At 46.1% G+C, this 23,918-nt stretch overlaps 1 protein-coding gene across 4 annotated transcripts; it reads right to left on the bottom strand.

Moving 5' to 3' along the window:
* Positions 1–8,496: 8,496 nt before the first annotated feature.
* COPZ2 (coat protein complex I subunit zeta 2) lies at positions 8,497–23,207 on the bottom strand. Of its 4 annotated transcripts, none has more exons than XR_002326630.2 (10): positions 22,985–23,206; positions 21,902–21,976; positions 19,451–19,532; positions 18,193–18,284; positions 17,650–17,705; positions 17,087–17,164; positions 13,386–13,437; positions 10,929–10,967; positions 10,260–10,344; positions 8,497–9,021 (listed from the first exon to the last, which is right to left on the bottom strand). XR_002326630.2 is itself a non-coding variant. In XM_078156001.1 (10 exons), exons 1-10 carry the CDS (start codon positions 23,105–23,107, stop codon positions 8,974–8,976), a joined length of 705 nt encoding a protein of 234 aa, XP_078012127.1. In that variant the 5' UTR covers positions 23,108–23,207; the 3' UTR covers positions 8,497–8,973. The 4 variants fall into 4 exon arrangements, 3 of the variants coding, with proteins under 3 accessions (XP_078012127.1, XP_020853320.1, XP_020853322.1); XM_078156001.1 differs by having other exon boundaries at positions 10,203–10,263; positions 10,930–10,967; positions 22,985–23,207; XM_020997661.2 differs by lacking the exon at positions 10,260–10,344 and having other exon boundaries at positions 22,985–23,202.
* Positions 23,208–23,918: the final 711 nt, after the last annotated feature.

Here is a 23,918-nt window from a genome sequence, read left to right as displayed (position 1 = left end):
ACCATCACCATCATAACTAATATTTATGTAATAGTTTGGACTGTGTAGGTGAGCTATATCAGAGCTCATCATCAGAACTATATCATGAGATCATGGATTGGATAGGATTTAGTAGCCAAAAGATTTTTTCAAATATTTACTGAGCAGGAGAGGAGGTAGATCAGAAGTCGCCTAAAACCTGTGATCCCATGATTCTCTTATTACATCATTCATTTCTCTTAGGACTCTCTGTTGAGTGTCAGACAAATTCAAGTGTGAATAGAAAGTAATGAGACTGACTTTGCCGTTTCTAAACAAATACATCAACATAACATTTATATGGCTTGAGATAAGTCTTAAGATATTTACACGAGACTCAGGGAAGTTATTTGATTTGTCCATGCTTAGAAGACTTATTAAGTGTGTGGGGGGCAGGATTTGAACCTAGCTTTCTATCTCCAGCTCCAGCATTGATGCTGTCTCCTCAACGAGCACAGCATAACTTTTATATTTATGTATATTGCCTCTTTCAAACAGGCACCTTAGAAGGCTTCTCACTTAATTTGGAAAGTCCTCCCTTAGAACTGCTTTCTGAGCCCCCAAAGCAATCTTTTGATTATCTGTAAGGATGTTACATCTTCATTCCTTGGAAACAATCTTGGTTTTGGGGAAAAGGCAGAAACCAAGTGGGTGAATGAGCTACCGAGCTGCATGATCAGACTAGTAAGACTGTTTTTGGTGTCTCTCCTCCCTCCCCTGCCCCCTTAAATAATTAATTATCTTTTTTGGCCCTGATTTGTGATTTTATATATATGAGGAACACTTAGTGTGGAAACTCCATCCACTGGGGCAGATTAGCAACTCACATTCAATTTATAGTCTTATAGTTGCCTGGGAACATCTAGGGCTTAAGTGATTTGATCATAGTCACAAAGTATCTAACCTAGCTTTGACACATATGACTATGTCAGAGGCATTTCTTGACCTTGAGTCTTCACCTGATTACATGTCCATTATTCATGCAGCTTCCCTCTCTCCCTTCATCATCATCATCATCATCATCATTATCATCATCATCTCTCTCTCCCCTCCCTCCTCCCTTCCCTTCTTTCTTCCCTCTCTTCCTCCCTGCCTCTTTATCCTCTTCTCTGTCTCCTTTCCCCCCACTCTCCTTTCTTCCTCACACCCCACACAATAACTATAAAAATAATGTGACTAAAAAAAAAATTAAAAAAATAACGTGACTGATTTTTTCTCTCATGTTTTGTAAACTGACTTTAAAGGTAATTCTAAATATAATTTGAGCAATGGTAGCACATGGCAGCAAGTACATTGCCTCCCAAGGTGACTGCTTTGAAGAGGACAGCACCACTCATTTGGTTGTGAAAGTATTTGTTAATTTTTTTAAAAAATCTCTCTCAATACTTTCTAGGCATTCCTTATGTTTACTGCAAATGTGCTGGTTCTCTTAAGAGCTAGGTGGCACAGTGAACAGAGCTCTGGCCTTGAAGTCAGGAGGACCTGAGTTCAAATCCAGCTTCAGACACTTAACACTTACTAGTTGTGTGACCCTGGGCAAGTCACTTAACTCCGATTGCCTCATCAAAAAGGAAAAAAAAAAGACCTGGCCATCTGGGGATCAGAAGAAAACAGCTGGTCCAGTGAAGGAAGGATTAGGTAATGAATGAGCTCATCTCTGGCACCATCTCCTCCAGGAAGTTCTTTCTGATCCTTCCTCTTGTTGGCATTTAATCTCTTCTCAGTTTATCTTTGTATCTTAGTGTAATGGAGACAGGGCTGGATTAAAAGTCAGGAAGATCTGGGTTCAGATTCTACCCCTAACACTCACTATAGTACTTGGGCCATGGGCCAGTCACTTACTATATATGAACCTCAGTTTCCCCATTTGTAAATGGGGGGGAAATAATACCTGTAGCATCTACTTTGTTGTGAGGCTCAAATGAGAAAAATGTATATAAAGTATTTGGATGCTTTAAAGAGTTATATAAATCCCAATTATTATTATCTTCTACATGTTATTATTCCTTCTCTCCCCCATATACATTTCTTTTTTTTTCTTTTGACTAGGCAATGAGGTTAAGTGACTTGACCAGGGTCACACAGCTAGTGAGTGTTTTGTGTCTGAGGCGGGATTTAAACTCAGGTCCTCCTGAGTCCAGGGCCAGTGCTCTATCCACTGTGCCACCTAGCTGCCCCCCACATACATTTCTTAAGGGCCAAGACATTTTCATTTTTGTCTTTGTGTCTCACTGACAGTATCTGGGACAACAATATGAACAGACAGTGACTTGGGCCCAGAGCTGAAAAGGAAGAGACCAGCCTGGCTCATTTTCAGGAAATCACCAGTTGTCAACCCCAGCCTTCCCATAAAAAGCAAAGGCTCATTTTTAAATACTCACATTTTACTAGTGTTACTGTATGGCTGCTGTTGGTCCTTCATTTTCGAAGGGGACCAGTGACTGCATGGGATGATAGCTTGCGTTGAGTGTGAGCTGGATTTAAGTGAGGCAGAGCTGCACAAAGTCATCAGCTTCACTCTCTCTTCCTGAGTCATCGAAGTCCAGGGACAGGACAAAAGTCAGGATAACTATCAATGTGGGGCAGCTAGGTGGCACAATGGATAGAGCTCCAGCTTTGGAGTCAGGACCTGAGTTTAGACTTGGCCTCAGACACTTGACACTTACTAGCTGCGTGACCCTGGGCAAGTCACTTAACCCCTATTGCTTCACCAAAAAGCAAAGATAAAAATGATAATAAATAAATAAAATAAAAATGTTGAAAATATGATTGTTGATGGCCCAAGATGCAGTGGATGACCTTGGCATTTTCAATGTCTGACCAAGCTCTAAAAGCTCCACAGCACCTGCTTCAGCCACCTTCATGGCTGTTGGAACAAATTGTTCTCATTGGCCCATTCTGCCAGGGAAAGTCTTCACATGCTTGGGGTAGACACCCCACTAACTCACCAATGGGTCTGAGGCCTATCAGTTACCCTTAACATCTACCAAGACTGTAACTGAGATGTGGCCACTGCGCATGCTACAGCTTCTTGGAGCCACAGGTGAGAGTCGGGTGAAGGTGGACACCAAATTCACAGCCCTGAAAAGGGCTTAGCAGCCCTCATGCCAGTGGTGCTGAGACGAGGGGCAGCTAGGTGGCATAGTGGATAGAGCACCAGCCCTGGAGTCAGGAAAACCTGAATTCAAATCCAGCCTCAGATACATAACATGCACTAGCTGTGTGACCCTGGGGCAAGTCACTTAACCCCATTGCCTAGCCAACCAAAACAAAACAAAACAAAACTAGAGAAGAGCATTACAAAAATGGCAACAGAGAGGTGCATTGTGGGTATGAGCAAGCTGCAGCCTATAACCAACAAGGTACAAGGAAGAACAGTAGAAAGTCCTCAAGAGGCCACTAAATGGCCTGACCTGGAGTCAGGAAGACTTAAATTCAAATTCAGCTTTACATACTTACTAGCTGGGTGACCTAAGACAAGTCACTTAACTGCTATCCACCTTACCATCCTCATCTGTAAAATGGAGATGATAATAGCAACTATCTCCCAGAGTTGTTGGAGGGATAAAAATGAAATAATATTTGTAAAATGTTTTACAAACCTTAAAATGCTATAGAAATGCTAGCTATTATCATCAAGCAATTCTATTACAGGAAGAAAAGATCAACTAGCAATAGTGGTGAGGAGTGACAGGGAAATGGTCAGTATCACTGGTACCTTCAAGATGTAGGGAAAAAAATGAGGAAGGCCTCCAGAATATTGGATGGACCCCCTATGGTGACCTTTTGGGAGAAGATGGACAAGAGTCAAATAGGACAGTCAGGCATGGATTGGTTATGATCTGAACCATTGAAAAGAACTCCTGAAACCAAGGAGATCTCAGATCCATTTGAAAACTGGAATTCTGAAGGCACAGTGCCTTGTACAGAGTAGGAGCTTAAAATAGAATTGAATGCAAAGGTTGTAGGTTGAACTAAATTTAGCAGCTAAATATTTTTTTGGGAGGGCAAGGGAGCTAGGTGATAAAGTGGATAGAGCACCAGGTCTAGCATCAGGAAGACTTGAGTTTAAATCTAGCCTCAGACAGCTTCCTAGCTGTATGACCCTGGGCAAGTCACTTCATCCTGTTTGCCTCAGTTTCCTCACCTGTAAAATGAGCTGGAAAAAGGAAATGACAAACCACTCCAGTATCTTTGCCAAGAAAACCCCAAATGGGGTCACAGAGATTCAGACACAACTGAACAGCCCCTGCCATGGTTATGAACTAAAGGTTTCTACCTTCAGAACCAGAGAACTTTTCAAGACACTGTTGCCCTTGTACAATGGAGAGTACAATTTTTTCTGACGTCGATACTTCCCACTTTAAGCACTTTGCCCTAAATAACTGCCTGTGTTGCTCGTTGATCGCATTGCCTCCCTCTAGTATTGATTCAGGTGCATACATGTGCACAGGGGTGGAAGGCAAAGAGGAAGAATACCTAGTATAGTTTATATTATCCCAGAACCAGTGGGGATCTGTGTCTCTAACTTTGAGATACAACACTGCACTGGTCTGGCAGCACTCCATCTGGTTAGGAAGAGGGCATAGCATAGATGAAGAGTGAGAGAACAGAAACAGATGTACAGGAAAGGAGGTGGTACTGAGACCCCAGACAGAGTCCTGAAAAGAAAGTTGCCCTGACATCAGGAGACGTGGGAAGAGGCATCCTCTTTATGGAGTCAGGGGGTGAGGCTCCCTTAGCCTCTGCTCCTTCCCGTCTTCGATCCATAGGCCCCTAGGTCGGATTCTGCTGCAGTCTCCCCCAGTCCTGAGATACTAGGCCTGGACGCCAGCCTGGTTAGCAGCCAGTGGGACGGCGAGCCATCCATCACTGTCTGGCTTCCAGCCAATCAGACGGGCTGTTGACTTTCAGCCAGCCAATGACCAGAAGATGGTTGGGGGTGGGGGTGGTGGCGGAAAGTGGCTCAGTGAGACTATAAAAGGAGGGGAGGGGGAGGATTCAAAGACTGAGACTCTCTAGTTTGCAGTATCCCTCCCATCATCCATCTATCCATCCTGGCTTTAAGGGGTAGCGGGAAATGTGTGGTCTCTTGTTGCCTAGTAGGTGTGGAGTTCAAATTTGATATTGTACAGTCAGGAACCTTGGTTCGTAATACCCAGTGTCCTAAAGTTCCCTGGTGTCCATCTAATGAGGAGAGAGGGGCAGCACTGAACCCTAGCACTCCCATCGATCCCCGCCTCCACTCCTCCAATTGCGACCTTCTCTGGCTCCCACCCAGGGGAGCGGTGGGGAGAGAGAGTCTGGCGGTGGGAGGGACTGTTGGGGAGGACGGGAACGGGACTTAAAAGATAAGGTAGGAAGCCAGGGAATAAGAAAAGGAGAGCGGGAAGGCCAGGGCAGCAACCCGGAATCAGCTAATTTGCCTTTCCCGAAAGTCTGTCTTCTGGTAGTTCACCCGCCCGCCCTCTACATCCACGTCTCCAGTTCTCCTGCTCTCCTTCTTTCGGCCTGGGGACTCCGACCCAATGTCACCCACTAATGAGGTCGTCTAAGGAGAGGACTGGTGCCAGCGGCTAGAGCTCTGGGCAGCCAGCCAGCCCCTCTGGCCTCTGGGCGCCAGGGAGGAGAGGGATGTTGAGGGGGAGATGCGGAGGAATTTCTGACTTCGAAACTTTACGCTTTTTTTTTAAACTCCCAGGAATAGTCGCTTCAGCTCCCCAATGCACCCCGCCCTTCCTCTCTTCTCTCCTCTCCTCCCATTGGATCTTCTCGCTACACTCCCTTTCTCGGCTCTTCCAATCTGCCTAAGGTGGGCGCAAGAGTTTTCCCTGCAGTGCATACCTCCATCACCTGCAACCCGCACCTCCATTCCCCTGCCACCCACGCCTCCTTCCCGTTTTGCCCTGGCCAGGGAAATTTTTGGACCTCCGCAGCTCTCTTCACCCCTAGTTGGCTCTCAGCTCCTTCCATTCCCGCCCTCACTCCGCCCCGCCCTGCTTCATTCCTGTTCTCATAACTCAATTAACTGAATTCTAAGACATTGGCACCGGATGCCAGGAAGGAACTGTGACCCCTGGCTCATCCCCTTACTGTTCCCAGCTCCTCGCCTCTTCTCCACCCCACCCACTTTGGGTCAGTCAGTGTGATCCGGTCCTATTCTCCTGGGAGAAACTCTAACCCCTCCCTGCCTCCAGCAGTCTGGGGTAGGAGGGGATGGGGAGGGAGGTGGCGGAGCCGAGTACTGGCTGGGACAGGATAACCGCCAAGCTATTTTTGCAAAATTCCTTAATTCTCTGTCGCCGCACTACTCTCTTGGCAGCTAGAACCTGAAATCTGAGTTAATTGCATTAGTCTTTCCCCCTTCCACAGTTGTGCACACTTTAGGTCTATTATTTTTAAGACCGGTTAAGCCGGGTCGTATTAGGCAGACTGTAAAGGTGAGGAGGGTAGGTGTGGGGGTAGGGAGGAATGGAATTTCAGCTGCCAACATTGGCTTATTATTTATGATGACCTGGCCACTAAACCCTGCTTGCAACTCCCAGCAACCAGGGTTTAAGTTACCTAGGGTCTCTAGGGAGGTACCCAAGTTGTACCTAGCGGAGGTGGAGGAGTGAGATGGAGGGAGGGGACTGAGAGGCAAATCAGGGAAGAAAGGAGGGGCTGAGACTGCTTTGAAATGCTCCAAGTTGCCCTCCAGGTGGTGCTACAGGATTGCAGATGTCGCCCTGGGGGTGGAGCTAAGCATGAGATTGAAGGCTTAGAACTGGTTTAGTTCTGCCTGGAAAGGGGCGGGACTAGAGACGGAGAACCCAGCACTTCCAAGGAAATGAGCCAATTGGGGCCTGGATGTTAGGCATCCTCAAGAAAGTTCTTAACTTGAATGCAAAGTTTCCAGGTCATGGAAGAAAATAGGAAAACAGATCTCTAGGATCTCCAAACAGGTCTACAGGCACGCTGATAACCTCTAATTTATCTCTTCTACGTCTTTTTTGTACATAGTTGTTGCAAGCTATCTTCACCATTAGACTGGGAGCTTCTCTATGACAGGGACTGTTTTCTACCTTTATACCCCCAGGGCTTGGCACAGTGCTTGGCATGTAATAGGCAATTAGTAAATGCTTTGTTCAACTTCATCTTGAAGAGGAGGAAACTAGAACCCAGAGAGATGACTTGAATTTCCCTTTGGTGGTGCAGATTAAATGGCAGTTAGAATTTGAACCCAGAACCTGTGACTCCAAATCCAGTGATCTTTCAGTGACCCTGAAGAAGGGGGCATGATGGTATCATAGAAGAGGGAGCATAGCACAGGGCACTGAGCACAGGTTTGCATCCTGCCTCTGACATTTACTCTGTCACCCTCTCTAATTTTGTTTCCTCATCTGTAAGATGAGATAATAGTAGCATCACACAGGGTTGTTATGAGGATCAAATGAGATAATATATGGAAAGTGCTGTAAGTGCTGTGTAAACATTAGCTATTATTATATTTCAGAGGGATGCTTGTTCATCTAAGACTAGATCTAGGGGTCCTTTCCAGCTCTGAAGCCCAGATGACTTCAGCCTGTGGTACCTGAGAAAACCCCTGGAATGGAAAGGGTTTTCCATTCCTTTCCAGAATGCTCCTGGGATTATTTTGCTTCCTCCCCATGCACCTGCCCCACCTGAAAACAGGTGTGTTCTCATAATCTGTTTGGATAGGTGTTTGGTCACATATTTGTGGTGGGCAGTCTTCCCTGCTTCCTCCCAACTCTTTCTTGAAGCTGCAAATCTCCCTTTTTCAGCATACTAACACAGTATTGTTGTTCAGTCTTTTCAGTCGTGTCTGACTCTTCATGACCCCTTTTGGGGTTTTCTTGGCACAGATACTGGAGTACTTTGCCATTTCCTTCTCCAGCTCATTTTACAGATGAGAAACTGAAGCAAACAGGGTTAAGTAACTTGCCTAGGGTTATACAGATAGTAAGTATCTGAGGCCAGATTAGAACTAGGAAGATGAGTCTTCCTGACTCCAGGCTCAGCACCCTATGCATGGTACCACCTAGCCCCATAAACACAGTATACCTGTGCACATTTGTGGCTGGTCTGAAGATGATGACTATGTTGAAGAACTCTCTAGAGTCCAGACTAGGGATCATGAAAGGATTGGTGAGAACCAGATAGGGCAAGAAAAGACAAATGATGATGGCTGGTCCAGAGTTGGTAGGAACCTCTGGAGGGTTGGAGAAAAGCAGGAAAAAGTGAGGGACCAAGATCTTCAGTAAAGCTACCCACCGTGTGCTGGCAAACACAACATAGGATCAGCTTCCCTCCTTCCCCTTATTCTCTCATGTTTCACATGATCCATCCTCATAGTCACACACAAACACAAGGTCACGTACCCTGACAGGATGGCACAGGGGCACATATTGCCTAAGCACCAGTCTCATACAGACAGACACACAAAGTGCTGAGTCAGGAGAAATGGGAAACCTCAGCCAGGACACAAAAGTTGTTTTATTGCAGTCCTCAGTGCCTGGTCTCAGGTCCCAGACAGGAGAGAAATTAAGGAGGCAGATCTTGGTTGCCTTGGGGAGCCAGCAGAAGGGATGACTGACTGAACCATGAGGGTGATCTAAAAGTGAAACAGGCTGTGGGGAGTAATGGGTTCCCCAGCACTGGAAGTCTTCAAGTGGAGGCTGGTTGTCCCCCTTCAGGATACTGCAGAGGGAATGCCTGTTTGGATGTCTGGATACAAAGTCCCTTTCAGCTCTGAGATTTTATGACTCAAAGGATAGGGTCCCCTCTGGTCAATGTATCAGAGGTCAAGAACTCAGGGTTCTGCATTAGTATTAGGAGGAGGCCTGGGGAGGGTAAAAGGGAAGGGGACCTTCTTGTCTCTCTGTGTCCTCAGCATTTTACGGAACTGAGGAAATGGTCCTTGGGGCAGGCAGGCAGGTTTGGCTCCTATGGTTTTCACTTTAGTAAAGACCACTTAATTTGCTCCTTGGCAGACTGTAGAACCTATTTAGGTGGGGGTGGTGGGGGGGAAGAGAGAGAGAACAGGAGGAGAGAGAAGGAAAGTTAGTGACCCTATGTACCAAGGACGCTCTGAACTAGGTGAGAGGGTTGCCACAGGGCTGGCACTCAGCCACTAGGTGGCAATAGTATTTCTCTACCTGGCCAGGCGAGGGAGGAGGGAGAGGGAATTTGAGGAGTTCAAACTCTGGCTTTCTAGTCTTGGTCAGGACCTAAAAACTAACACACCCATCCCCAATCCTGCCCGGCAGCCCAAGGTTCTCTGCCATCTGCTGACACGTGGAGAAAGGGAGTGGTGCTCATGTCTCCCCAGCCCCCTCCACTGGCATAGGAAGGCCAGAGGGAGCCAGGTCCCGCCCATGCTGATGCCAGTGCCACGTCCAAGCCCGGAGGTGAAGATAGGAGATAGAGCCCCAGTGTTCACCCCACCCAGGCACCTCTCGGCCCACCTGGGGGACCCAGGGCTAGTCACCAGGGCAGTCTGACTTTATCCTCTGGGGAAGGGTCCCCAAACCCAAGGTGGTACAGCTTGGATGCTGATGGCCCATCCCCACCCCATCCCCCTAGCACACCCAAAGACAAACACTGAGGTATAAAGAACTCAACGTGGCCCTGGGACTTGTGGAGACAGGCCTCTCCTTCCTTATACACACACAAAGATATGCTCAGACACACCTGACAATACCCACCAGCCAGCCGAGCAATTTACATCTCCCTACATAACAAAGCTGTGCTCCCACAGGTCTGGGCAGTGGACATACCCTCCAGCATTGGCCCCAGAGGCATTAACCCTCCCTCACCCTTTACTTTTCTTCTCACTTCTTCAGAGACAGGCACTGAGCCAGAGGCTGAATGTGGGGTTTTCCGGCATGTCCCCACCTGGAACCCAACTCCCTCATTTCAGTCTCTTATCAATCCTTTTCCCAGGGATCCCCCTCACTGAAGGAGCTAGCTCCTCTCCATCCCCTCCTGGTGACAGCTAGTGATCTGGGCATTTGGGAGCTGTGCTAAGTGACCACCTTCTAGCCTTTGTCCACCCCCAAATCTATTGATGAAGCTGGCTCTGCCTAGCTGGAGTGTGAGGAGGGAAGACAAGTAGTGAGCCCAGATAAGCAAGAGCTAGGGTAACCTGTTACAAGCTGCAATAGGAAATGTGGGTACCAAACCTGGAGCCCAGTGCAAGAGACAGAATGAACACGAGCGAGTCCTCTGGCCTCAGTTACCGTTGCAGGGGAAGAATGCCTGTTAGTTAGTGAATGCCTGGAGCAGGGAGCTTCATGCAAACAGGATTAGTCTGGGCAGAAGGGCCTGTGGGGTGGATAAGTAGAGGAAAGACAGACAGATAAGCAGGAAGTTTGTGCAGCTGGAAACCGGGTGGAACCAAAGCTGGGGGAACCTCCCTCCCCACCCCAGGCATGGTCTTACAGAGGATGTGGCAAGTGTGGCTTCTGCTACAGACTGAGTCCTAGAAGAGCCTGGTGTCATGGGTTTAAGGGTGAATGGGAATAAAGAGTTGGTGGGGGGAGGATGGGGAGCAGTATAAATCCTTCTACAGGGTCCAAAAGTCCCTAGCCATAGCCACGAACTCCAAGGAGGAATGGAGAGGAGGGTGGTAAGAAGGTTCTTTTTCCCCTTCTTCAGTCAAAAGGGGAGAAGGGAGTAAAGGCCTCTTATTGGAAGCTTGGAAGGAAGAGATCAACTGATAAGGTCAAGTTCTCATCCTTCTGAGGATCCCCAGGAGTCTTCTGTCGTGTTCTTTCTTCCAGGGACTGTTCATCTTTGCCCCCTCCCTCCTGCAAATTTCTGAGCCTGCCCTTCCTTGCCCTCCCCTTCCTCAAGCTATCCCTTGAAATCCTCTTCCCATCTCAGATTCCAGGTTCCAGGGTGCCTACCTGGGCCACACTCTGCTCAGACAGGCCGCTGTCATCGACCTGTGAAGAAGCAAAGCCAGTGACGGAGGGAGCCGTTAGAAAGAGTGGGGCGTGGTGGGGGACAGGAACACAGGACAGAAGACCAGAGCAGAGGCGCAGGAAAGGGGCCATGGTGGACCGGTGGGGAATGTGGGGGACTCAGGGGCACCTATCTCACACCCAAGAGATAAACCCTGAGATGGCACTGTGGCAACTGGGACCCTGGATTTCTCCTGATGTTTAAGGGAAGGGGTGAGGGAGGAAATCTCATTCTACTATGAAGGAAACTAAACTAAGATGAATGACTTTCAGGGCCAAGGCAACCAGGATTTTAGGATCCTGGAACCTAGAAGAAAGGACCTAAGAGATCATCTAGTCTCACTTTAGATAATATAATTATCCTCCTCCTCCCTTACACAGAGCCTTTGGGCAGCTAGGTGGTGCAGTGGATAGAGAACCAGGCCTGTAGACAGTTACTCATCTTCTGGAGTTCAAATCTGGCCTCAGACACTTCCTAGCTGTGTGACCCTGGGCAAGTCACTTCATCCTGTTTGCCTCAGTTTCCTCATCTGTAAAATGAGCTGGAGAAGGACACTCCAGTATTTCTGCCAAGAAAACCTCAAATGGGGTCACAGAGAATTGGACATGACTGAAAGCAATTGAACAACCACTACAACAACATAGATCCTTAAGCTTTAACACATACTTTTCTCAAACAATCCTCTGAGATGATTAGCAAAAGTATTACCAGTACCATTTTATAGATGGGTAGTGTCAAACTCAAGTAGAAAATGGGGCTATTTAAACATGACAAAACAGGAAAATGATAAATGCTGGAGAAGATGTGGGAAAATTGGAACACTAATACATTGTTGGTGGAGTTGTGAAATGATCCAACCATTTTGGAGAACAATTTGGAACTATGCCCAAAGGGCTACAAAAATGTGCATACCCTTTGATCCAGCAATAGCACTTCTAGGGCTACATCCCAAAGAGATCAAACAAATGGGAAAAGGACCCCACATGTACAAAAATATTCATAGCAGCTCTTTTTGTGGTGTCAAAGAATTGGAAATGGAGAGGATGCCCATCAATTGGGGAATGGCTGAGCAAGTTGTGGTATATGAATGTAATGGAATACTATTATGCTATGAGAAATGATTAACAGGCTGACTTCAGAAAAAACTGGAAAGACTTGTATGGTCTGATGCTGAGTGAAGTGAGCAGAACCAAGAGGACTCTGTACACAATAACAGCTACGTTATGCAGTGACTAATATTGTTAAACTGAACCCTTCTCAGCATTACAAGGATCTAAGACATCTCCGGAGGCCTCGGGACGGAAAATGCTGTCCACATCCAAAGAAAGAACTATGGAAGTCGAATCGCTATCACTCATTTTTACATTCTGTTGAGTTTTGTTTCATCTTTCTGATGGTTCCTCCTATTGGTTTTAATTATTACTTACAACTTCACTAATGTGAAAATAGATTTCATGGGTATGTAAATGTAAAGTCTATATCAGAATGTGCGCCATCTTGGGGAGGGTGGAGGGGGAAGAAGGGGGAGAAAAATTTTCAACTCAAAAACATATGGAAGTGATTGTTGATAAATCAAAATAAATTAATAAAATTTAAAAAAAAGAAAAAAAAGAAAATGGGGCTATTTAGGGGCAGCTAGGATGGAGTACTGGCGCTGGAGTAAGGAAGACCTGAGTTCAAATCTGGCCTTAGACATTAGCTATATAACTCTGGGCAAGTAATTTAACCCTGATTGCCTCCCAAAGAAAAAGAAAAGGTAGCCACTAATCTGTGCATAAGGATCGCTGCAGGCTGCATATGGACTTAGTTTTAAAATGTAACATTATTTACATTTTATTGTATTTTTATTTATTGTGTTAAATATTTCCCAATTACATTTTACTCTGGTTCCTACTCTGGCCTAACGTGACCTAGCAGATGTTTTGATATCTCTGCTGTAGACCCAAATCCGGTGGATTTCCTATTATAACTCACTGCTTTTCTTAGAGGACATGGTTTTTACAACTCTTTGGCAAAGAGTGCTTACTCCCAGTAGTAGGACCAAGTGCTTAGAGATCTAAAGGGGTTGGGGTTAGTGGGTAGTAGCTGTGCCAGGTGGAGGGTTGAGGTCTAAAGAGGCAATGATCTTTCACTTATTACAGCTTCCTCACTTTTCTTTCTAGGAAACTTGCCCTTTTCTCCGTTCAGTTCCTGGCAGTCCCAAATCCAACCAAACCTTGAGGGCTAGGTCAAAGAACAGACAGGTCTCTACAGAATAAGGTCTCTGCAGCCTTCCAGGTATTGGGTACTCCAGTATCCAGTCACAAGAGAAAAAAAAGAAGGAAAGGTGGTTTCCAGCCAACCCTCCCTACTACCCTGTGCCTCAGGCTAGGACAAAGATGGGGAGCAGAGACCCTTACCCTGAAGTTCACTTTCTGAATCACTTGCTGGGGATCATTCTCCAGAATTACACTAAAAATAAAAACAAGATGGAAAGGGTGCAAAATTAGTTATCTTCCCAATTTCCTTTCTACTAAGCATCCGTTGAGACCAGAGACTGACCTGCTTTTCTGTTCGTGTCCTCAGCACTAACACAGTGCTTTGCATGTAAGTTTTTCATAAATATTCTTCCTTTCTCTCTCCCTCTCTTCTATCTTTCTTTCCCCCTTCCCGTCCTTTTTTCCCTCTCTCCCTCCCTTCCTTCCTTTTTTCTTCCTTCCTTCCTCCCTCCCTCCCTCCCTCCCTCCCTCCCTCCCTCCCTTCCTTCCTTCCTTCCTTCCTTCCTTCCTTCCTTCCTTCCTTCCTTCCTTCCTTCCTTCCTTCCTTCCTTCCTTCCTTCTTTGCTTCTCAAAACCCACGTGAACACTGATTATCTCCTGGAAGCCTTCCCTGACTTACTTGGATTGGATTGCCCTTTTCCTTTAAATCCTTCCTCCCACCCCCATCCTGGCCCAGCATTTAGGCCTCCAGTACTACCCAACAGAATTCCATTCATTCAGATCCTATGAATTGGGACCTGGCACTAACAATTCACACACTGTGACTGCCATTGAGTCTCAAATGATAGCTGACTAAGTGCTCTACACACACTAGCTCAATAGGAGAAGTACAGCAATCCTGGCAGTGGTATCTAGGACATTATTATATTATATATTACTAGTAATTGTAGTATCTGGGACACCATTCCCATTTTAATCTTACAGAGGAGGAAACTGAGGCTCAGAGAAGTTAAGGTTCATGGTCCTACAGTCAGTGTCAGAAGCAGGATTTGAATCCAGGTCTTCCTGACTTCAAATTTAGCACCCTATGCTACACTACACTGCCTATAGGGCAGAAATATCACAGTTTTTAGACTAGTGGGTAGAGGGGATCCAATCTCAAATGCATAGCTTTTTAAAGCTACAAAATTAAAAGCTCTTTCATAATTTATGCCTTCAACCTCTATAGGCAGCTAGATAATGCAGTAGATGGAGCATTAGGCCTGGATTTAGGAAGATATGAGTTCAAATCCAGCCTCAGATAATTACTAGTCACTTAATCTCTGTTTGCCTCAGTTTCTTCCACTGTAAAATGGAGAAGAATAATAGGATGGATAGGAGGATAATAATAGTACCTACCTCCCAGGGTTGTTGTGAGGATCAAATGAGATAATTGTTGTAAAATGCTTAGCACAGTGCCTGGCACATAGTAGCAATTGATAAATAGTTATTCCCCTCCCCCACCCCTCAGCCCAGCAATAAACTCCTGTACTTGAAAGGGCTCTGATGTTTAGGGAACATTCTTATATAATTAAGTCCCATTGTGAATTGTAATTTTTTTCATCTATTTTCTTCATTTTACTTATGAGCATCCCACTTTTGTCTTCAGTTTTAACATGCACCATCCTTGAAAGTATGACATGTTTAATAATTTAATTTTTATTTATATTTATTTATGTATAAAATTTATATTTTATTTACATATCAAAAATCATTTTATTTTTGATAATGCCATAATCAAAGGAGGCAGCTTGGTTTCATGGATAGAGAGCTGGCCTCACAGTCAAAAAGACCTGGGTTCAAGTCCTACTTCTAACACATGCTAGTTGTATGGCCCTGGGCCAGTCACTCAATTTTTCAGTTTCACCAGGTGACTCTCTCAAATTATAAAATGTGGAGCAGATGCCATCAGCATTAATCAGGGAATTTCCTCATTTGGAGTGCCCTGTATCTGTGAAATCACTATCTAAAAAACTTAAAGGAGTCAGACAGGCCTTTCTTTTGACATATTCCTAATCACTGAGGTTTTACTCTGTTCATTTATATTAGTTTGAATGTCAGATCTGACACTAGTAGTATGATCTTGGCTGAGTCACCTAACTTATTTGGGTTTCTGTTTTCTCATCTGTGGCACAATGGATATGGAGTCAGGAAGACCTGGGTTCAAGTCTCACTTTAGACACTAGCTGTGTGACCTGGGCAAATAAATTTCTCTGTGCCTCAGTTTCTTCATCTGTAAAATGAAAAGTAAAATATCAGACTCTATGGTGTATAAGGTTTTTTCCAGCTCTAAATTTATGTTCCTGCGATCCCTATGATCTCACAGTGTTGTAAGTGCTTTGTAACCTTAAGACACTATAGTAATATGAGTTATTTTTTTATATAAATGTGAGTCATTGCTATTTGTTTTTACTTTGCTTTATTGTGCTCTTAAATAATTTGTGTAAGGGTTTGTGTGCATTGTGATCATCTTTCTTTTTTTTTCTTTTATCTTTTTTTTGTTTAGGCAACTGAGATTAAGTGACTTGCCCAGGGTCACACAGCTAGTGTCATATGTTTGGTCTGAGGCCAGATTTGAACTCAGGTCCGCCTGACTTCAGGGCTGGTGCTCTATTCACTGTGCCACCTAGCTGCTCTATGTGTCCATCTTTCTATGCAGCTTGGGTGGTACTCTTTTCCCCCATCAGTCTCCTTAAAAGCTGGGAGTGCATCTATTTCCTCTCATAATGCCAAGCCCTGAACTCAGGATTTGGTCTGACAGCAGGGTATCCCCAGTGACCTTTCAGGGAGCTCAGGTAAGTTTCTTTGATTACTCTGTCATGATTTCATAGTAAATCTCCCAAGATATTCCACTCCTACCTGGTAAAACAAACAAACAAACAAACAAGGATTTTCCTAGTGCCAAAGCACCTCATTCTTTCCTGGACATTCTCTTGCAGAGATCTACCTCTTGATCAAATACCCCTCCTATTTTCCCAAGAAAGGCTGGGGCTTCAAGGAGACATTAGCTTTACTCTGCATTGCAGAACTGTCTGGTATTCTCCCTATAGAGACTGAGATTTTTCTCAGGGAGTGAGAAGAGTCTGTGTATAGAGTATTTTATACTGTCTAAAAGGCCAAGGACATTAGTGGCCACTTCCCAATTATCTGAACCAATGTTGGGTGGCCACAATTTAGATAATCCCCGAATAGTAGATAATCCAAAAAGTCATTTTTATTCAATATTCTAGTCTATGTTTTTTCATCAGGTCTAACTCCCTAACTCTGTTTGGGCTTGGCTAATATTAAAATTAGACTGGATTCTCCAAGCTCTCACTAAGTAGTGCAGGAAAGTGAATGGAACCCATGCTGCATATTAGGAAAAAGCTGACCTAGGATTTACAAATAATATGTACTGTGGAAAGTGAAGAATGATCCATATTGGTCTAGTTGCATTTTTAAATCATAATAACTCACATTTCTATAGATTTGGAAGAGGGAGGAGACAGACAAATGATTTTACCTATGTAAGGAGTTCATGGTGGGGAAAGTCCTTCTACCAAAATAGCTTAACAATTTATTGGTAATTGATTATCTTAGGGTTGCTTGGAGCCCTGAGAAGTTAAGTCACTGGCTCATGGCCACCCACTTAGTGTGTGTTAGAAGCAGGAACTAAACCCAGGTCTTTCTGACTTCCAGGTTGGCCCTCTATTCACAGGCTGCCTCTCACGTAGAATTTTAAGTCTACAAAGTATTTTCTTACATTCACACCCTCTGTGAAAGCAGTAGCTCAGACCCTTATCTAGATAGCAATATATGAATGTCCCTGACAATTCCTGTTGAATGTCCACAGTGGCCCTGTTTCCCACCCATCTCCTTCTTACCCGCCATCCACGATCTCGTCCACCACCAAGAAGGCGCCATCCATGTTCTCCACCAATGAACGTTTCTCTATGTTCCTCCTGAAGGTATAACCAGTCATCTGAGCTACCTCCTGCTTCTGGCAGGAGACCATGGAGTCCCCCAACAATTATCCTCTCCCATAAAACACAGAGGTGCTCAGGGGTTGAGGGGGAGTATGGTGGGAAGGAGAATGAGGAACATGTCTAGGTACCCTTGATCCTGTGGTAGGACTTCCGTTAACTACCCTACTCCTCACTCGCCCAAGCCTTCACTTAAGGCTGCAACATCACATTCATCAAGGGACCTAGCTTGGGTCAAAGTCCACGATGGCCACACCTTCTAAATGGCCATGCCCTCATGGGTTAAGGGGGTAGGAATGAGAACTAGAAAAGGAGGGGCCCAGGTTCTCTTTCCAGTTCTGAGGAGGCTGAGGCTGGGGGAGGATAAGAAGAAGGCACCTCCTTGGTATAGAAGGTGTTTAAAGGATGAGAGTTTTCACGGCTCAGGGGAATGGCTCAACCCTGGGGCCATGGGTATCACTTACCGCAATACATGGTTCAGGGAATCAAATAGGCAGGTGAGGACCGACATGAGCATCACCTGGGTGGGATAGCAGGAGGCAGAAAAGAAAAACAGACTGGACCCAGCAAAGCCAAAGAGAGAGTTCAAAAACAATACTAGATGCCTGGGGGTAAGTGGTTTTTCTATTCCCAAGCAGTATTGAGATGGCCCTGAAGTAGGTAGACTTTAGTGGGGAAGTGAATGGCTTCACATCTGAGTGAAGCTGGATCATAGTATGAAAAGAGATCTTGGAGTCTCCTTTTGTTGAGACAAGAAAAGCATGAATGGCTAACAAAGATAAGTCAGGCCTCATTTCACCTGGAGGCAGTAGCATGGATGAGATGAGTTTTCAAGGTCTCTTCTGGATCAAGGATTTTCTTTGGGTGGCAGGCTGGATCACTAGGCCCCATAAAGAAAATCAATACTCCGCCCACCAAATCCTCAGAGTGGTCCCCCCAACCCATCCCAACCCTCTTCCCAGACTTTTCATTGGTCCCCACTGTCTCCCCCAGGCCCTTGTGTTCACCTCATTCTCCTGGGATGAGCCTACCACATACAGGAAAAGGTCGATGCTGCTCTTGTAGACAATGGTCATGCCCCCAAAAAAGGCAATCTCGCCTGGAAAGATGTGAGGAGGGAAGAAAGGGAGGACATTCAGGCTCCCTCTCACTGGCCTCATGCTCCCCCTGCCTTCTAGCCTCTGTTGGCCCAGCCCTGTCTTACTTATTCCCATCTCTGTAGCAACTTGAGATCAGGGACCATCCTTTGTCTTTCTTTGTATCCGAAGTGCTTAGCACAGTGCCTGGCATAAACAGTTATCCCTTCCACACATCACAGGAGTTAGGGGGATGGGGAGCCCCGAGATCTGGAAAATCTGAGTAAAATTTTTAGGCCCTCCCTTCACACCAGAGAAGTCTGAATTTTTTCTTTTTCTTTTGCTGGGTGTTTACAGTACCTTATTGTAAAATTTGGGTTGATATTATACGGTATTAAACATACATTCTATGAACTTCTGAGTTTCTAAACTTTTTCTGTGTCCTCTGCTGGCCTTCAAGTGTTATCTGTGGCTTCCACAAAAGTCCCCAAAAATTCCCATTTAATTTCTTATGCTGACCCTGTGATATAAGAAACCTCGATGGGGAAAACTGCCATGTGGAAGGGAAAACTGTAGTAGGTACTTAATAAATATTTATTAATTGACTGACTGTGCATTTGCCACAACTTCCTTTCTTTTCCTCTGTGGAGTCCAAACATATTTTACTAGGCTGGGTCAGGGAGGCTTTCATGAAGGCAAGGATGCAAGCCTACAGCCTAGAGATATATTATGGGTGCAATCTACCATCTAAAGTTTTCATAGAAAGGAGACTTGACCCATTGAGAGCTAGGCTAAACATAATTTCTGCCCTCAGAGAACTCCAAGCTAGAGGAAGCCAGGAGGGAGAGGAGAATGGAACCCAAGCATTTAGAGGGACAAGGGCAGGCCTCTAGATACTAGTCTTGAGGTAATAAGAAAGCATGGGTGTTGAGTGGGTCAGGAAGGCTTCTATTAAGAAGCAAATGGGAGGGATGTGAGAAGAAGGGCAGAAGGAAGGGAAGGATGGTCAGAGTCAGACAGCTATCACCTCAAGTAAAAGAAATGGCCTGTATGAAGTCTCAGAGGTGGGAAAGGAAGTGCAGAGGAGCCAGGGCCAAATTTTGCCTGGTTGGAGGGCGGAGTTTGGGGATGGGGAGTGAAGCTGAAGTGGGTTAAGTTGGGGTACAACAATGGGAACGCAATCACTTACTGTTGGTCCTATTGGTCTTGTTGAAGACATTTTTCTCAAAGGCTTTCTGCTCCTTTATGGAGGGGAATGTATCATCATAATACTAGAGAAAAGGGAGGAGAAGAGATGACCACAGTGTGGGGTGGTGGGACCTGGACTTTAAATGAATGTGGCTGAGCAGCAGGCTGGACTCTCAGAGCCACCTCCCTGCAAAGTCCCCCCCTCTTATTGCTCCCCAGGTCCCTAGGGTCTGCCTTGAGCAAACACATTCAGCATTGTCCCACCCCATCGAGGCCAATTCCAAACAAAAAGATTATAAAAAGAAAAGTATGTTTTTCAAGCCTGCTAACCGTCTTCTTTTAGAAAGAGCTGGAGGTCAGTCAGCTGATCTAGTTTTCTCTTAACTGTCTGCACATTTGCTTCAAGGCCTTAATATGTCAATTAGACTACATTAGGGGAACAATCACCCCACCGCTAGTCTTCCCGCTGGTTTTGCTTTAGAATTTGTTTAGAGCCATTTTTTTACAGGTATTTGGAGGGGTTTCCTTTCCACTGGTTTTGGTCCAAAAAACCTGGTTTAGCCAGAGTTCTGCCTAATTTAAGGAATTCCTTCTGCAGAGAATTTTTCCAGAGGCAAATCTCACTCAAGTTTTCAGGGTCTGTGATAATTACTGGGGCTTCAAATAGAATGAAGAATAGAACATTCCAGCTCTAGAACCTAGTGTTTGGGGCCCTGCCTCCTACACTTTACTAGTTTCATGACCTTGGGCAAATCACCTCCCCACTTAGTATCCTTATCAGTAAAATGGAGGGGTTGGGCTAGCTGATCTCAAAGGTCCCTTCCAGATCTGATATTTGGTGACAGTGAGCTGCTTTAGCTATTCTGGGAGGGGAAGCTACCCAGTGGGGCACCAGGCTGGGGGCTTTGTACAACATCTGCCTTGCCTTTCTTCAAGGTGGGATGAAGAAGCTGCGGCCTGAGCTTTGGACCACTATCTGATAGCTTAGTATGATGTTTCTGGGAGGACCTGTAGCCTGGAATGCTTGGGATCAGGTGTTCAGTTAATGACCTGGGATGAGGAAAAAACCTTGGCCAAAGAGACCAAAGCTCTATTTTTTTTTTATCAAAGTCAAAGAGACTTGAGCTCTATTTCCCAGCATGCTGTATTATATGAACTTACAATGTCATCTCTAGGTTCACCATTTTTTAACATGGAGATTTGTGTAGTCAGATGATAAATGAAATAACAGTGATGAAAAGCACTTTTTCCAGAAAGGAACCATAGAAAAATGTGTTATTTTCCATGTCTGGATAGAACTTTAAATCCCAGGCCAGTTCAAAGAGATGGGTATAAATCCAGTCTCTGACACTTACTAGCTGTGTGCCACAGACAAGTTATTTCACCTCCTCTGGGCTTCAGTTTCCACTTCTTTAAAATGATGGGGCTATACTAGCTAGACCCTTTCGTCTCTAAATCCTATGACCCTATGATTTGTTCTCAGCTATACAGGACTAGGTATAATTGAGTCTCAATTAACTGTACGCACATCTGACTTGTGGATTTTCTAGGTCAATGGACTAGCTGCCTCTCTCCCTCCCAGAAGAATGGTCTGGGGCATTGTCTGCTTGGGAGTACAAATCCATTTGAATATTATGAAAAGTAAAGTATAGTTTTTTAAAAATCCAAAAATTCACTCCAAACTTCAGAGTGATCAATTTGGAGGTTGTGTACCCTGACAAGTGAGACAACTTAATTACATAATTTTTTTTTTCTAACTAGGTCATGATTCCCCTCCACCAAGAAACACATAATGGAGACTTGATTGAGAGGTAATGTGGCAAGGCAGATAAAGCAGATTAGTGATCAGGAGACCTGAGTTCTAATCCTGCTTCTGCCACTAACTAGCTGTGTGAATTTGGGCAAGTTACCTCCCTCCTCTAGGCCTTTGGTCCCTTGCCTGTCAAATGCAGGGGGATGGACCACATAATTTCTAAACTGCCTTCTAGTTTTGACATTCTGTGATATTATGGTTGTTTGCTAATTTGCAGATAAGGAAGAGAGCTTAGTTGCTAGATTTGGGGCAACTGTGACTCCTGAGTTCCATTTATTTGTGTCCTTACTTCTAAATCCCTAGAAGGCTGAATATGATGTCCCTTCATTTTCTTGGGATCCATCTGGCCAGTGGAAAGGGTAGAGAAAAAGCAGATTCTCCTCAAAGAGATGCTGCAGGGTGAAGACAACTCCTTTCCCATACTACATGCAACCCAAACTAAAAATCTGAAAGTAGCAGGGGGAGTGGACCTCTCATGGAACATATGTTGAGGTACCATGGAAGAGGGTTAGTGTTTTACATCGGTCTGGAGTCCAGGGGGCTCTCATCTTTGGGTTTCTGAGTTGTTATATTCCCAGGGACCTCTCTGATGAGTTGGGGCAGGGGAGGCTTTAGGGAAGAAGAGAGGAAGGGAGTTACCTTGGCCAAAAGCCGATGTCCATCATTATCCAGGATGAAAACTGCTTTGACAGTGTAGAGAGATGGTTCCTGCAACTGACCCCAAGCAAAGGTAGAGTAAGCTGGCTGAGGAAGGAAGTGACCCCCAGACATATTCATCCCATTGACTGAAGAAAGGGATTGTTCAGGCTTCAAGGGATCCCTTCCATGGAGATCCACAGAGTATCTGACTCTGGGAGTCTCCTCACTGCCCCAACACTGAAATCCCCACTGACTCCTCATTTCTGAGGCTGCTGAGTTTCCAGGCAGCTTCTACTCCCTGCCTCAGAGGCCAAGGCCTGCTGCTGGGTGACCCCTTTCCGTGCAGAAGGTCCACCCAAACCCAAGTTCTGTCATGCACTGACTGCTCCAGAGTCTAAGTCGGAGTGTATCACAGAACCTGGGCTGGGGAGACTGACGGGGGTCCTTTTCTGACCCCCCCAGCAGAACCTTCTCCCTACTGATTCCAGAGTTTCAGGATTTGATCCAGGACTGGGATCCACTTTCCCAGAAAGCTTGGGAATGTCAATCAGATGCAGAATCCGACACATCCACAGGGTCGAACTTGGTCAGGAGGAGGGGCAGCTTCCCCTTTCCCCACCCCCACCCTTCATCCTTTATCACGCTGGCCTCCTTGCTTTTCTCTTTCGGGTTCCTAGAGTTGGCATGCCCACCTGAGACTCCCAGAAAGCAATGGGCACTCAGACTTTTTCCTCAGTAGATGAGCCCAGTCGAATTGTTCACTGTGCCCACACCCTGCAACACCATCCCGATCCCAAATCGATCTAGAATCCCAACCAAGCCCCGATCCAGAACCCTCCCCGTGAGTTTGTAACTTTTTTCCTCTCGTACCCTAGAGCCCTTTCCTTACTAGGGCTCGGGACACCACTAGCCCTCCCACCCCTTCTGGCGCTGTCCCACCCCCGCGCCCCAGCCCGGACGACGGCAGTGGCCGAAAGTTCCTGGAGCTGCGCCCTGGCCGCCGCCGCCGCCGCCGCCGCCCCTGAGCTGGGGAAGTTGTGTGAGTTGGCCGCAGCTCCGAACGCTCCCCAGCGCGCAGCGTACCCGCAGCCCCGGGGGCTCCGTGGCCCCAGCGCCCTGCGCCGTTCCCCCCCGGGCTGCCGCCTCTTTCTCCGCGGCGGCCCCCTCCCCTGGGTGCGGACGTGGCCAGGCCTCGGGCCGTTGCATTCCGCTCAGCTCCGCACTGACAGCGCCGCCCGGCTCCGGCCCCGCCTCCGCCGCCCTCCCTCGCGGGGCTGGCCTGGCCCGTCCTGCCCCGCGGAGCGCGAAGCGCAGACAGCAGAACTGAGAAAGCAGAGCTCCTAGCGGCGCAGCCCCCCGAGGGAGGGGACTGCGAGCGATCCAGGCTGGGAGGGAGGAGGGGAGGTAGGCGAGAGCCTCGCCTCGTCCTCTGGTTCCCCCCTCCCGCGTCTCACTATCTCTCTCTCTCTCTCTCTCTCTCTCTCTCTCTCTCTCTCTCTCTCTCTCTCTCTCTCTCTCTCTCTCTCTTCCTCCTCTACTTTTTATTCCCTCTTCCATGCTCTTTTTTCTTTCCTCCCTCTTCTCTCCTTCTCATCTCCCTTTTCTTTTCTTTCCCCATATTCTTCTCTCTTCTCCTTTCTCTCACTACCCTTTTTTCCCTTCAAGACCTGAGTTCAAATGTGGCCTCAGATACTTAACTAGTTGTGTGACTCTAGGCAAATTAGTTATGCTCTGTCTGCTTCAGTTTCCTTAACTGTAAAATGAGGATAATAACATTACCAGCTTCCCAGGATTGTCTTGAGGACTAAACGAGATGATATTTGTAAAGCACTTAGCACTTAGCAGTATGTGTCTAGCCCATATAAGGCACTTAATGCATGCTTGTTTACTTCCTTCCATACTTCTCTTCTCCTTTCTCTTTTCTCTCCTCGATTTTCTTTTTCTTTTCTTCTTTGTTGTCACTCTTCCACTTTTCTTCTCCCTTTCTTGTGTTTCTTTTCTCATTCCTGCTTTTTTT

Source organism: Phascolarctos cinereus, unplaced genomic scaffold (assembly GCF_003287225.1).
Source record: "Phascolarctos cinereus isolate Bilbo 61053 unplaced genomic scaffold, phaCin_HiC Scaffold_5;HRSCAF=322, whole genome shotgun sequence".
In the NCBI taxonomy this organism is placed as follows: Eukaryota; Metazoa; Chordata; class Mammalia; order Diprotodontia; family Phascolarctidae; genus Phascolarctos; species Phascolarctos cinereus.
Note: the sequence above shows the minus strand (reverse complement) of the source record. Positions and strands in the feature narration are given on the sequence as shown.

Excerpts from the sequence above, each read along its gene's own strand:
- COPZ2 (XM_078156001.1), bottom strand. The coding sequence starts at position 23,107 with ATGCAACGGCCCGAGGCCTGGCCACGTCCGCACCCAGGGGAGGGGGCC. Across the intron at positions 17,165-17,649 it reads TCCCTGAACCATGTATTGCG|GAGGAACATAGAGAAACGTT; the intron begins GTAAGTGATACC and ends TTATACCTTCAG. Across the intron at positions 10,264-10,929 it reads TCTGAGCAGAGTGTGGCCCA|AACGGTAACTGAGGCCAGAG; the intron begins GGTAGGCACCCT and ends TTCTTCCCCTGC.